Source organism: Alexandromys fortis, unplaced genomic scaffold, assembly GCF_014885135.2.
Source record: "Alexandromys fortis isolate MF-2015 unplaced genomic scaffold, M_Fortis_MF-2015_v1.1 scaffold_35, whole genome shotgun sequence".
NCBI classification, from domain to species: Eukaryota; Metazoa; Chordata; class Mammalia; order Rodentia; family Cricetidae; genus Alexandromys; species Alexandromys fortis.
This window is the reverse complement of record NW_026067913.1, coordinates 8430564-8444435: the sequence shown is the minus strand read 5'-3', so window position 1 is coordinate 8444435 and position 13872 is coordinate 8430564. Positions and strand designations below refer to the sequence as shown.

The following is a 13872-nucleotide window of genomic DNA, read 5'->3' as shown; positions in this document are numbered from 1 at the left end:
GCGGCCGAGGAGGCGGCGACCTGCGGCGGGGAGCAGTTCGGGCGCGAGGGGACGTCCGGCCGCCGGCGACGCTCGGGCCCCACTACTTTCCCGTAGCCTCCCAGGCTCAGCAGCGCGGTCACCGCCGCCGCCACCACGGCCACGGCCACGGCCGCCGCCCGCCGGGCCCCCCGAGCGCCGCGCACGCCCGCACTCTCTCCCGCCAGCCCACGCACACGCACACCCCCGCCCTCCCCACGCCCCCCGCCCCGGGAGGGGGGGAGCGAGGCAAAAAGTAAGAGAGGAAAAAAAAATTGCAGGAAGATGGCGCCCACCAAGCCCAGCTTTCAGCAGGATCCTTCCAGGCGAGAACGGTAACACTTTTCTGTTTATTGAACCTGCCGCTCGCGCCCTGCTCCCGCCGCCGGCGGGGTGGCGAGCTCGCTCCCTCCGCAGCCCGCCTTGGGGCCCGGCCCGCGGTCCCGGGGGCGGGGGGCTGCGCTGCCGGGTCCCCGCGCATTGTCCGCCCGCGGCGGCTGCGGCAGCGAGCGGGCTCTGGCGGCGGCGGGTGTCGAGTAGTCGCACCTCCTGAGCTCGGCGAATGGAGTGACTCGCTGATGGAAAAAAAAAGGAGGAAAAAAAAAAGCAAAAGAGAGAGAGAAAGAGAAAAAAAAAGATTAAAAAAAAAAAAAGACAAACAAACCCAAAAGAGAAGGCACTGTGTGCCGGGAGCCGCGGGAGGGAGGGTGGGGGCCGGGGATCCCCCGGCCGCCGCAGGTCCCGCGGCAGCTGCTCTCTAGGAAGGGAATGAGCTGGGGAGGGGGAGGGGAGGGGGAGGAGGCCGGGGCGGGAGCGGAGCGCAGGGCTCGAGGGGCCGTCTCCGAGAGCTGCTAGGCCGGGCGGGCTCAGCCAGGCGCGCCGCCTCCCGCTGCCGCTGCCCTGGGCCGGGCAACTTGTGGGTCCCCGACTCTGCCCTCCGCTCTCGCCCTCCCCTTCCCTTCACCTCTTCTCCAGAAAAAAAAACAAAATAGATAATAAATAAGGGAGAAAGAAAAAGAAAGAAGAAACCCCTTAAGTCTAAATGAGCAAACAAACAGCAAGATCCAGAATGTGTCAGTGGTCTGAGCATCTCAGCCCGGTTAGTTACTGTTTGGGGAATGTGTGTTTGAAAAAGTTCCTGGTGAGAATTGCATATCCAGGCAAGGGGCTCAGTGGAGCATGTCTGTCTGAAGTTAGTTAAACTACTAGAGCCAAAGGGAAAGGGAGTTTGTGTTCAAAACATCCCTAACCATCCTACGTGAACAGCATTGTTAGGCTTCAGAGAGGCTGAACTCCGCCCCCCTCCCCAGCTCCAAGCGCTTCCCTCCCGCTGCCCATCCAGCTTACTTTGTTTAGAAGCCTATTTGCTATTAATTGACAGCGTTAATGACATTAATTGCGTATAGCATATCGGTTTGAGCAAAGTGAATATCTCTTTCTGTCTCCAAGAGGAAAGCCTCAGTAGGAAGTATGAAATGTTACCCGTTGATTCAAGAAGAAAACAAATAGTCAAAGCTCCCCCCCCCCCCAGCAAGCGGTGGCTTTCCTCCCAGCTTAGGAGAACTTGAAAAGAAGCTGAGAGAAGTGCTCAGATGCAAGGCTTAGTTATCACATGGGTGCTTTTATTTTTTGATACAGCACAGCTTTAATATATCAAGTGAAGATGGGAAAACACTCAGACAACTGTTCATTTAAAAACCTGCCGTCTTTGTAGTTCTTTTTTGTCTGTTTGTTTTGGTGTGCATTGCCTTCATATATATGAAAAAAGACAGCAAACACAATGAGCAGGGTTAAGGAAGCAGCTTTTAAAAGTAGCTGCGTAGTTGACTGGTTCTGAAGTCTTAGGTCATTCCGTGAAAAGCATGTGTTGGAGAACCAGTCATGTGCCATCTAGTCTTTAAGATGTCGAATACTATGCACATTAACTGTGACTTTCATACTAGAAAACCAGACATCTGAAGATAGATGAAAATGAACATCTAGTTCTTAATACTTGTGTCTCATGGAGAATTCACATCTTAAATACTTTACTCTTGTAGATAAAGAAATCTGTTCTCAGTTCATTGTATTCAGCTTTGAATGGTGATTTTTATTTAACAAGGTGATAAATACTTAGAAATCAGTTTACAATTGGCCGCATCCCCCTTGCCTCCCCATCACCCCCCTTTCTCCTTCCCTTTCTCCCTTCCTTCCTCTCTCTCCCTTCCCTCTAGCTACTTCAGTCCCTTTTCTGCTGGTAGTGAATGCATTCACTGGGCTGGCCCCAGTAATCTCTCCTGCAGAGGCCTATTTGTGTGCCATTTTGGGAATTTCTCTGAGATAGGAATCTGGAAGATAGAATTAATTTCTAGGGGAAACTTCATAGCCTGTGCATGAGTGCGTTCTTTATCACCTGTCTCCATTTGGCATTCGAGGAAGGTAAATCAAAGTGTGCGATTTGTTATTCTGCTCCACTTGAGAGCTGAACTCAATAACACTTGGTCTGAAATTCTGATTGAAGTTGTAGGAGGATATACTGTATTTAATTTAATGTCCTTTAATAGCATCTTGTTCAGCTTGGATGCTGTCATCTTAAAGGTTGGCTCCAAGAGACTGTAACCTATAGGGAGAGGGAGGAGCACTAAGTGGGTCGGAGACAGAGGCTACTTTATAGAAGAGAGGGCGGAGGGAGGGAGAAACTGCTGGAAACAGTAATAACCACGAACTTGGCCCATTAGCCAAACAGTTGTTTTGCACCCTAAGGAATCGCTCTGTTATCGGGATCTTAAATGCTCTTAACACGTTCAAGTGTAGAAGTCACACATATAAGTTGTTTTCATTTTGTAATGAGAAACGAGACGTTGTTTTTCATAGGACCTGCTTTTCAGCTCAGTCAGTCCTTCCACCGTGGTTTGTCCCCATGCGCCCGGAATTGGCTGGTAACTGCTGTTTCTCTGTAGTAACAGCTGGACACAAATATGTTGATGAATGATGATTTTTCTGTGGACCTGTTTTAAGTATTTTGCTCCATTTAGCTAAAGAGTGATCCCCAACTTACTGACCCCACACAGCCGTTTATGGGCACTTACCTACTTTTCAGATATACACCCCCCACCATCAAAACCAAGGGGAAGATATCATTTGTCTTGTCCGATTAATTTATCAGGTGTCCGCATGTGATCGTGTGCAAAGGTTCTTTCTGTACACTCGGTGAAGAGAGGCTTGTTCTTGTCAGTGTCCTCAGTGACAGTTTAGCACTCCTTTCAGGGCTCTGAATCACACACACAGAGAGTGTGGCTCTGGAGCCTGAATGAATAAGTTAAAAACCGTGTGTACACACACTTGTTTGATTTTCTTTAAACTCTAATAGGCTGCAAATTATGTAGCCCTGCCACAGAGTTGTTCCGCTCTGTGGACCTATAGCCAAGGAAATCAGAGAGAAGTGTCAAGCATGGGCTGGGCCCATGCTGGTTTGCACGGCATTAAAAGGTAGAGGTGATGGTGGGCACTTTTCTTAAGGTATTCCTACAGCGCTAGCTTAAACAGTGATAAATGATGGTATGTGTTGTCTAACACTTGCTTATATATATAAATAGCTCCACAAGATTGCCTAAATGATAATCGAAAATATGAAATAGGATGGCCTTCATATTACAAGGCCAAGGGTCTACAAATGGAAAAACTGAAATAATGAAATATTTCCAAGGCAACAGGCTGTCAACAAGAACTGTAATGCATGGGCAGGCATATCATAGATCCACCAGAGAGGATATTAGAGGGCGGGGCTCCAGAGTCAGGAGCTACGGAGACCTGTGCTACATAGGACCTTCCCACATTACACAGTCTTTTCTGATTCCCAATTTCTGATTTATTAATTGAGAGATACAAAGACACTACAAATATGCAATGTGCCATCCACTAGATCTGATTTTAGATGATGAGTTAACTGGAATTCAACATCATTTAATGCTTTTTAAAAAATAAAAATGTACATGTTATTTTTCCGAATTTGTGATATTTTGTGAATAAGGTATAGCATGCATGAAAACACACGCTGTCATATGTGATGTACATATGTTTGGTAATAAAAATATATGATGGTTCATTTTCAAGACAAAAACGCCTTAGGTAGGCTTAGGCTTACAAGTTACAGATAAGCAGGAAGCCGTGAGCCCTTGCCCTAACAGCCAGTACTTGCTTGTAGAAGCCTCCTAGCTACCTCATTCAAACTAGAAATTGAGCTCAGAGTGGAAAATTACTAGCAGCCAAACTTAGGGAATGGCTTGCTGGTGCGACAGAGTTCATGCATCTGGAAGGTCCCTAAGCAAACAGGGTACCGGGGGAAGGATGACCGGGCAGGAAAGTCTTTGTTGAGAAATGTGGGCAAGTGAGCAAAAGGAGCTTCTCAGAAGGAAGGGAAGGATGGATGATGTTCAGAAAGATCATAGGCCCCGTACGAGTCAGCCAGTGGGAGCCAGAGGAAAGGCCTTCACTCTAAGGGTAAGATGCTTGCCTCAGGAGCCTTGGCTGTGCCTGTGCACCAGACACCCCGTCTTGCATGGACCACTGTTGAAAGTTTAGCCCCGCTGTCCTGCAAGTCTCTAAGTGCATTCTTTGGGTGTGGACAGGGGTGATTTCCCCCACATTGTATGTAGTATGACTTTTTTTTTTCTAGAAGTTATGCATAATTAACATCTTTCTTGGCAATAAATCAGGATTGCATTGCCCTTTAAATATAACCCACGAATTAGGACAGTTTGATAGATTTAATGATATGAGTTTTGATCATCCCTTGCAATCCTTCTTCGCTGCAATGGTCTCATAGCAAAGAGGTTTTATGGGAGTGCTGAAATTGCAGTGACCCCTTTGGTTCCCTGGGCAAGATCTTAGACTGAAGCCAAAGGCATGCTGCAGTTTTGTTTACTGGAATAAGGATCAGCCGCCCAGGGCCCCTGCTCTGCTGTGAGGTTTTCTGTGACCAGAGATGTGTGTGTGTGTGTGTGTGTGTGTGTGTGTGTGTGTGTGTGTTGCTATGAAGCAACCATGAGGGGAGACATAAAGGCGTGTCTGTGAAGTGGTCATTTATGGCATGGTGGGGCTCATGTGTGGGATTATCTATAGGGATAAAACACAGAACGCCTTCTCTTAGAAACACCCTCAAGTGCTCTAATCTTGACCCATAGTGACCCCAGTGTAAACCTTTCTATATTTTTTTGCTTTTCTGAAATTGCTGTGACCCCTTCTTGTACAGAATGTTGCTAAGTTTAAATCCTGCTGAGCACACAGGATACAGTGGCTCGCCCCCAATCTCTTGTTTACGTGGCCGCTACATTTTTCTACATTGTCGCATTTCATTATTTTGGTTGATTTTTGAAAGTTCTGTGCAGCATTTGGCTTAGAATGTAACTTCTGGTGTTTTATACACATGTCTATATGTATAAAATATATGTTGAAAATTTTAATAGATTGGTTAGGTAAATATTACCGTCTGGCTTTTAAATGCTCTCGTGGTCTCATGTACTGGAATTTTAAATCTGCAGTTAGGTAAGAGCTTCCACATACATGAGAAAATTCAGTTGTTTGCATTAACAGTGTGCGCATTGCCACAGTAAATAGTGGCCGTTTTCTTTCTTATTGGGCAGTGTAATAAACCAACTGTAACTGAATGGTGTTTTTACTGCGCCGGGCCTCATTAGCGTGAACAGGATGTTTGCACTATCAAATTTGATAGACCCTTACATAGTTAGAATAATCTGTAGTAATGTTAGTAACAGCGTCATGCGTGAGCAGGGCACGGCTTCCTAAGACTGCAATGGCTGCTGCTGTCTCTGAAATGCCAGGGCAGTGACAACATTGATGGACACTTGGGCTTGTGGTCTGCATCCATACATAAGGCACAGCTTCTTGGCAAACTGAATGGAACACCATGTACTCTTATGCACAAAGTCACGAGGAAGAAGAAGAAGATTCCATGTTGCGGTGGGCCACGATGCTCCTGACTCCAGACTACAAGTCTTGGCTGCTTCTCTCACCACCTTTACTTACTGAGTCTCTCCCGTGGCCTTGGTGGCTGGAGCTCAATAATACATCCTGCAAGAGTGGTCCCTTTGGGTAGAGAGTTGCCCTTATGTTGGCCGTAGGCAACGTAAGTCAGAAGACAACCTTTTTAAGAGTAAGTAGTGCAGCGTTCAGAGAAACAAGGCCTTGTGTATTAGTTTTTAAGTTCACATACCTCCTCATGTTAGTTGAGCTTTATGGGATAGTAGGTATCCACTTTGGAAAGTATAATAATTAATGACTACAAATGTTCTTGAAGGAAAGAAGAAGATGCTTAAGTAAAAGTGTGGTAATAGCAATTTTTCGGAATAAAGATGTTTTGGCAGGCTTGGAACTAGGTTCTTGAGACCCTAGTGAACATCACTGGACACCGTCCTTAGTCAGACCCTGCTCTGCACATCATGACACACCTCTTTTCTTTTGTTCCTTATAGCCATTTGTAGGGAGTATTGATATCCCTGTGTAGGAAGTAGCAGCTTCCTGTCCCCATGGAAGGTGACAGAAATGGTGATTGGATTCGGGTTTTGTCTGTGATGCAGACTTGACCAGTGTGCTTTCACTATCAGACCACTGGGACGAACTCGTGACTTTGGACCTTCTAAAGCTAGAGATTTCTGAGCCAATGGGGGGAAAAGGCCCCTGTAGCAAAAGGATGATCGCACTGTACCCCGAACCTTCTCTGAGTGTTTGGAGAATTGTGGAAATGCAGAGTCCATAGGGTTAGCGGGAGGAGCCAACAGGGCTTCAGGTCTACCGTCCTTGCTGTTTGACAGTCGCATCCTTTTGTGGGCAGACTCCGCAGCAGCACATACTGTGGCTCAGTTTTAGCTGACTCATTTTGCAGGAATCAGCGTCTGCTAGACAGGCCCCATCCCCTCTGCCCATGCGGCTGCCCTTCACCATGTGTCTGAGTTTGTCTCAAGGATTAAATAGATGCAGGTTTCCTTTGGTAGGAACCATCGAAGTCACAAGTCGGAAGTCAGAAGTCACACAGAGCTTTCTGAATGACATGGTTCACTGTTTAGCTGTATTTGGCGGCATTATTATTTGAAATATAGAAGGGACTTCTGTTTGAATTTGCCTCGGCTAGGCATTATAATGTCATCAAGCATTTAAAGAACCTGTTAATAAACAGACATTGTTCTGAGGGCTTTTCATATACTAACTCATTTAATTAAAATAAACTCTGTTTATTATTAGTAGGTTATTATCTTATCTCTAAATTTTTTTTTTCAAGACAGGATTTCTCTACGTAGCCCTTCAAGGCTGGCCCTGAAGTCACAGAGATCTGCCCGCCTCGGCCTCCTGAGTGCTGGGATTAAAGGTGTGAGCCATGCCACCACACCTGGCTACTTTTTCTTTTGAATTGTAAATGGTATGGAGTGTGTATATGTGTGTGCACATACTTGTGTTACCATATGTAAGGGTGGGCGTGTACATGTGTAGGTCAGAGGCTAACCCTAGATGTTCATCCTCCCTTTCCACCTTGTATGACTCATGGACTCTGGTTGCTAGTCACCCTTGGTGAGCTGGCCTTCATGCTTCCTGAGATTCCCCTGTCCCACCTACCTTGTAGCAGGAGAGGCAGGCGGTAGAGGTCGGTGCAGGCTTTTATGTGGATTCTGGGGATCTGAACTCAGGACCCCACACTTGTAAGTGCTTTATCCACTGAACCATCTCCCCAGCCTGGTGGGACATTATTTAGTCCTTCCTTACACATTACCCAGGCACATATGTGCACACACAAGCACAGCCAGAGACACTTAGGCACAGAGACACACAGCAACAACTTCACCGAGGGCTGTTCTCTGTAACACTCATGTCTCTGCAGGCCAGGGATCTAGGCAGCTGGACGGGCTTGGGCCGGTCTGGGAGTAACACTGTGGTTTAGGAAATTTCCAGCGTCAGGCTTCAGATCTGCTCTCTGCAGAGTGCGTGTTAGAGTGACGGTGGCGATGATAATCATGACACTTTCATCTTTACCGTTCTGGATAAATGCTTTTAGCCAGAGTTAAACCTGGGTAGCAAAAATACCAAGACTTGAGTAGGTCAGGTAAGCAGTGCTTGAGCATTTGTGGTTGATGAAGGCAAGTATTTTGTTTGTTGGTCTTAATTAGATATTCCTTTTTACAGTCAGCAATTTGTCTACACAAAACCGTTGCCTGATAAAATATTGGTAGGGACTCATTTAGAGAGAGACACAGCAACATCCATGATCAAACGCAGACATCAATGAGAAGTGTAAGTGAGCTACAGGCTGCAGAATTCAAAGTAGCAGTCAGACCATCTAAAGGGAAATGCCGTCCGGTTCCAGAACCCCACTGTAAGCACTAATGCTCAAACAATGACAGGGCCTGCCTTGTGCATCTCACACACAGTGTGGATGGAGGTGTGGCAGCTCTTGGTGTCACGTGCTTCCCCGTGTAGTCTCATGGCATTGCAGTACCCCTTCCTGGGGTCCCAGAGCGATGTAAGACCACATCACGTCTACTGTGAGGTTTGTAAGAAGCTTTAGAAGATGATTGCATTGCAGAGAAAAAGCTAATGTAGGATCGAGTCAGCTGTAGGTGAAACCGGAGGAAACCAGTGCCCTTTGACCCCTCAATCTACGTGTTTTCTTTTGGCTGTGACACCCCAGTATAGGATGCTGCTTCGCACGTTCCTCTAGAAGCGCTCTGTTCAGAGGGACCACAGTAGTTTGTGGTGGGCAGCTGGAATAATTGAAACTGTTTGCAGAACCTCGCTGTCTTTGGACCTCGAAAACATAGACATCGAGGAATAAGGGTATTTTCATAGTCAATATACATATTATGCCCATAAAAATAATTTACTCTCCAGAATCTGCTTCTGAAAACATAAGCGTTCTAGTCACACACGGGTGGAATTTTTATTGTGCAGGATCTCATACATGCTATATGCAGGTTATATGTTAATACTGTTGACATTATTAAATAGCTATAAAATACATAGCAGTAGACTGTTTGTCTATTCCTACCTAAAATGCAATGAAGTTGCAAGGGTATCCTGAATGAATTATAAATGTCTTACTTTAGATTGAGTTAAATTTAAATATATGCTGTGGATTGGTGACTTTTTTGTTTTCCTAGTGCTGTGAGGAAAAGTAGGCTCATCATTTTTTTTTGCACATTTTTATTGTTCTGTGTAAATGTAATTTGTTAATCCTGTGAAATTTGTCATAGATAAATTTGCTCGGATTATCTTGTCACCGCCGTATCTGCATTCTTTTGTTCATTGCTTATTCATAATTTAACAGTCTGGCAGTGAGCCTTTTTGGGATGCTCACAAAAGATATATGACCTCAACCAGCTGCTACTCTAACCTGCAGAACGCACAGCAAGACATTCGGAGTGCGAGGATTCCTCTACTGATTAAAGCGCTCTTCACTCCCACAGTCTGTTCCCAAGGATCTCCTGCCACCAGCGGCTCGGATTTTCTTTTTTTTATTCATTCCCAACAAAATTAGTTCTAACAATCGAATCTTCGTTTGATATGAATTTTTCAGATTCTCCCACTGAAGTTAATTCCGTGAGTGCTGTTACTCCTTCAGAGCTAAATACTTACAGTCCCTTTTTATTTGGGGGGTGGCAAGCTATCTGTAAATTGTTTGATTGCGCAAAAGGGAAAGGGGACTGGAAGAGAGGTATCGCATCCTAATCCCCAAGGAAACGATTGGTTTAATCCCGTTTGAATGCGAGCACTTTACAGTTCATCCTCTAAATTCTCCATATTAGGAAAGTGAGTGGCAGACATTCAAAATAAAATGTTGCTTGAGGTATAACCACGTTTTGGGGTTTTCATTATTCTGAATTAGTTTAGCATATGAACCCCTCTCTCTTTCTCTTTCTCAATCAGCAGATCAGTTTGTGAGTAATGGTTAGTTTTTGCCTGTCTTCTGTGCAGGCATATGATTATGGTTCAAAATAATTCATTGCTAATCCATGCAGTATTGCTTCATCTCCATCACTCTGCTCTGTGACTAGAGCCTCGGGCCCACTGCCTCGCTTCCAGCCTGATTTTCTTTAACAGCGGCCCTTGTTTTAATATAGTTCTGTACACACCACTGTCCTGCCAGCCCCTCTCCATTCCTCATATATATCGATTGCAGTAGATTAATATTTATTTGAAGCTATTTTTCAGACTTTGTGAAAAATGTATTCATTTCTTAAGGAGAATCTTCATCCAAGGGGAGGGGAGAGGGAAGTTCAGGTCTGTGGCTCTTTCTGGAAGACCCAGTGGGATTCTCTGCTCTGGGCAAGGCTTTTTCTTTTCTTTTCTTTTCTTTTCTTTTCTTTTCTTTTCTTTTCTTTTCTTTCTTTTTTTTTTTTTTAACACAAATCAGAAAGTTTAGTTTGCTTGAGACAGTTTGCACCAATGAAGCTATGATGTGAGGGGTTTACCTCTGCCTGGGACAGATTCCTAGTGGCCTTCTGCAGTTTTCCAAGTGCATACCTTCCCAGTACTGTCTCCACACTGTACCCCGACCAGCTTACCCTGCATATTCTTAGACGGAGACACAGAACTGTCGTGTTCCTGAGCCTAAGAATTTGCCAGTTTTGCCAGAAGGTCATCTCGGAGGTTTTTCAAAGCCTTGGGCTCAGATATCGGGGCTTCTGTGTTCCTCTTCCTAATTACTTTCGTCTCATTGTAGCTGTGCGTTTGGAAGTGTAGGTCAACGAGGATGATTGCATTCAGAATTTCATGATCTGTGTAGTGGAACAAATTGAAAGCAAAGCCTGTATCCATCACTGTGAAGGGAGGGTTAATTGTTACGGCTCCTCAAGCCTCTGGACAGATAAACCAGTAATGAAATACTTAGTGCTCTGATATGTGAATGCTAACTGCTGAAACAAAGGCAAGGGAGGCAGGCTTGGGAGATAACCAAGAGGCGAAGAGCAAGGAGCCGTCTGCAAGTGTGGGAGGCAAGTGCATTACCTCTTAGGAAGGGATAATATTCTGCGCTTCCTACCCATCTTTGGCTGGCAGCTTAGGGTGGTGTCATACATCAGGTTGCTAAAGCCAAATACTATACAAAGGAAACCCCTCTTTCTTGAAGGGAAGGAAATGGCCTTGGGAAGAGAAAGGACAGTGCACACTCTGGAAGGATTTGTATGTTTTAAGAAAAGAGTTCTTGAGTTTCTACGTTTTTTTTTTCTTTTTAAAAGCCGCTGACACCAGGATGTCAGATGTTGTGTGTGCAGATGGCTCATATTCCACAATGTTTCAAAGAACGTTATGTGTGAAGGGGTTTTTGGAATTCCTGAACCACTGATGACCAAAATATAGATGAAATTGCCTACGCGGGAAAGAGATAGTAAAATAAGAATTAGTGTGGCAAGGCAATCATGAGATTAAAGCAAACACATTTTGCTGTAGCTACCATAGGAACTTAACATTTAAACATCTGTTAGTTCCTTATATGTTGAAATATATGCAAAAATATTTAGCCAAATTGAAGTCTTAGGCCCATGACAATCATCTCAACACAGTGGGTAGTTCCGAAAATTAATGAGAATGATAATACTGTAAAGATTGTTCCAGAGTTTGCGCAAATTCATTATCTAAGACTCTTGTTAAGAACATCTCAAAGAATTTTAACCAGGAAAATAGATTAATGGTTCAAAAGCATTTTCAAAATGCTGAATTATAAAAGTATAATGGAATTATATATGCAAGCGTTCTAGTTAGCAATACAGATAGCTGTGGCCTGCTCCGGCAGTTGCATCCTTACGATGTAATCTCTTGAAGTTTTATTTTATTTTTTTTAATTTTAGTTTTATGGTGAGGGAATCTAGAACATTTAAGAAATAAAATGAGCATCTTCCCATTAATATAAGGAAGATTCTAGTAGTAAAAGTTAGGTACCTCCATATTTTAGCTTTAATTTCAAATTTAATAAAACCACTGGCAAGGTTGGTTGTTCTTAACAAAAAGACTTTTTACTACATCTCCGCCTTTCTCTTCAGAATGTTAGTGTTCCTCAAGGCTGGTTCCGTGTCATGTTCATGTGCCCACCCAGTGACTGAAAGTCTTGTACTCTGCCCGCCTTGTGGCGGTGGCACCATCCTCTAGCTGACGTGGCTTGTGTATCTTTAAGAGCAGTAACTGTGATACGACATCACATTGCTGAAGCAGGAGATTCAACTTGCCTGTGGAAATTCACTGTGGCAGAAGCGGCGGTGAGCACCAAAGTCAGGATGAGCCAAAGGATGCGCGTGTTTGTGTGTAAGAGTGAGCAGGCAGAAGCTAGAGGAATGCTGTTGCTTAGAAATAAGCCCATCATTGAGGGAGAAGCCGCTGGTGCTGAGGTGGTCAGGGTAACATGAAGATGTCCTTTGGCTGGTGACCCTTGGAAACTTTGGCAGGACCACAGAAAGGCTAGACTCTGGGCAGTAGGTCTCCTTCATCCTTACAGGAAGTAGTTCCACACTGGTCCGTTAGCCTTTTAATGCCTTGGCGTTTTCACCTGGGCATTGAGATGCTAGCAGGTCCTGAGGATAAAGTCCATGATTGTGTGCTGTAAACTTCTTGGACATGGAGAGCAAAATAATGAGCTGAAGCCCATGGTAGATTCTTCTTCTAATGGCATCGATGCCTACAAATACGTTCCTCATTTGTAAAACTTGGATTAAACAAAATTTAAAAACTTGGAACAAATATGACGCTGGCCATGGAAGCTTTTGTCCATAAGATATATGGCAGCCGAGTACTTTTCTTCTTTCAAGACATATTTGAAAAGAGACTCTTTGGAGCCCATCCAGAGGATCGAATGGGAAGCAATAGATGCATCAAGTTATATTTTAAATGACTTTTTTTGCTCATGGCTCGGTGTCATGTGTAGAGGATACTCAAAGCACTTTCACGGAAACACACTTGTTGGCTGGATTTAATCAAGGCAGTAAATCCCTGAAAATATTTGAAAATTAGGTGACATGCCCAGGGGAAGTGGCTGTGTGCTGTGCGGTAGGCAGGTGAGTGCTTCGGGGATGAACCGTCTCTGAAAACCTCCTGTATTTCTAGAACATACATGCAGGAATGAACCTACTCTGCTATTTATACTTTTAAACTTTGTTTTTTAAAAATGACTTCCTGTGTGTCCTATATGTTTTCAGATTTATAAAGGGGAATCAATTCAGTATAGTGTAGAAAGACTTAAGACTTTATGATTGCTGTGTTCTTTTTATTTAGAGTAGATTAATGGCTTTTTTTTTCATGTGGTAAGATGCCATGATCAAGGCAACTTACAGATGAAAGAGTTTATTTGGGGCTATGGTTTCAGAGGGTTAGAGTTCATTACCTTCATGGCAGTGGAGTAGTAGCTAAGAGCTCACATCTCGAGACATAACCATGAGACAGAAAAGGGAGGGAGAGAGAGAGATGGGGAAGAAAGAAGGAGGGGAGGGAGGAAGGGATGAAGGGAGGAGGAAGGAAAGACAGACAGAGATAGACCAAACTCAGGATGGTAAGAGTCTTCTGAAGTTCAAAGCCTGCTCTCAGAGGCACACCTCTTCCAACAAGGCCACACCATGCAATCCTTCCTGAGCAGTTCCACCCACTGGCCACCAAATATTCAAACATGTGAGCCTGTGGGCCCCATTATCACTCAGTTCGCCCAATCACTTATTTGTTATATTCTTGAAAATTTGATCCTACTGCACGTACTGGCTTTGTGGGAGCCTAGGCAGTTTGGATGCTCACCTTACTAGACCTGGATGGAGGTGGGTGGTCCTTGGACTTCCCACAGGGCAGGGAACCCTGATTGCTCTTTGGGCTGACGAGGGAGGGGGACTTGATTGGGGG

General features: G+C 44.6%; 1 protein-coding gene across 4 annotated transcripts in view; it reads left to right on the top strand.

Annotated features, from left to right (window-relative positions):
• The first annotated feature begins 248 nt into the window (after positions 1 to 248).
• Positions 249 to 13872, top strand: part of Npas3 (neuronal PAS domain protein 3) — a 795952-nt gene continuing 782328 nt past the window's right edge. For all 4 annotated transcript variants that reach the window (XM_050138903.1, XM_050138901.1, XM_050138902.1 and 1 more), the window contains exon 1: positions 249 to 353. In XM_050138903.1, coding sequence (XP_049994860.1) covers positions 304 to 353 — 50 coding nt within the window. In that variant the 5' untranslated portion in view covers positions 249 to 303. The remainder of the gene's footprint in view (positions 354 to 13872) is intronic.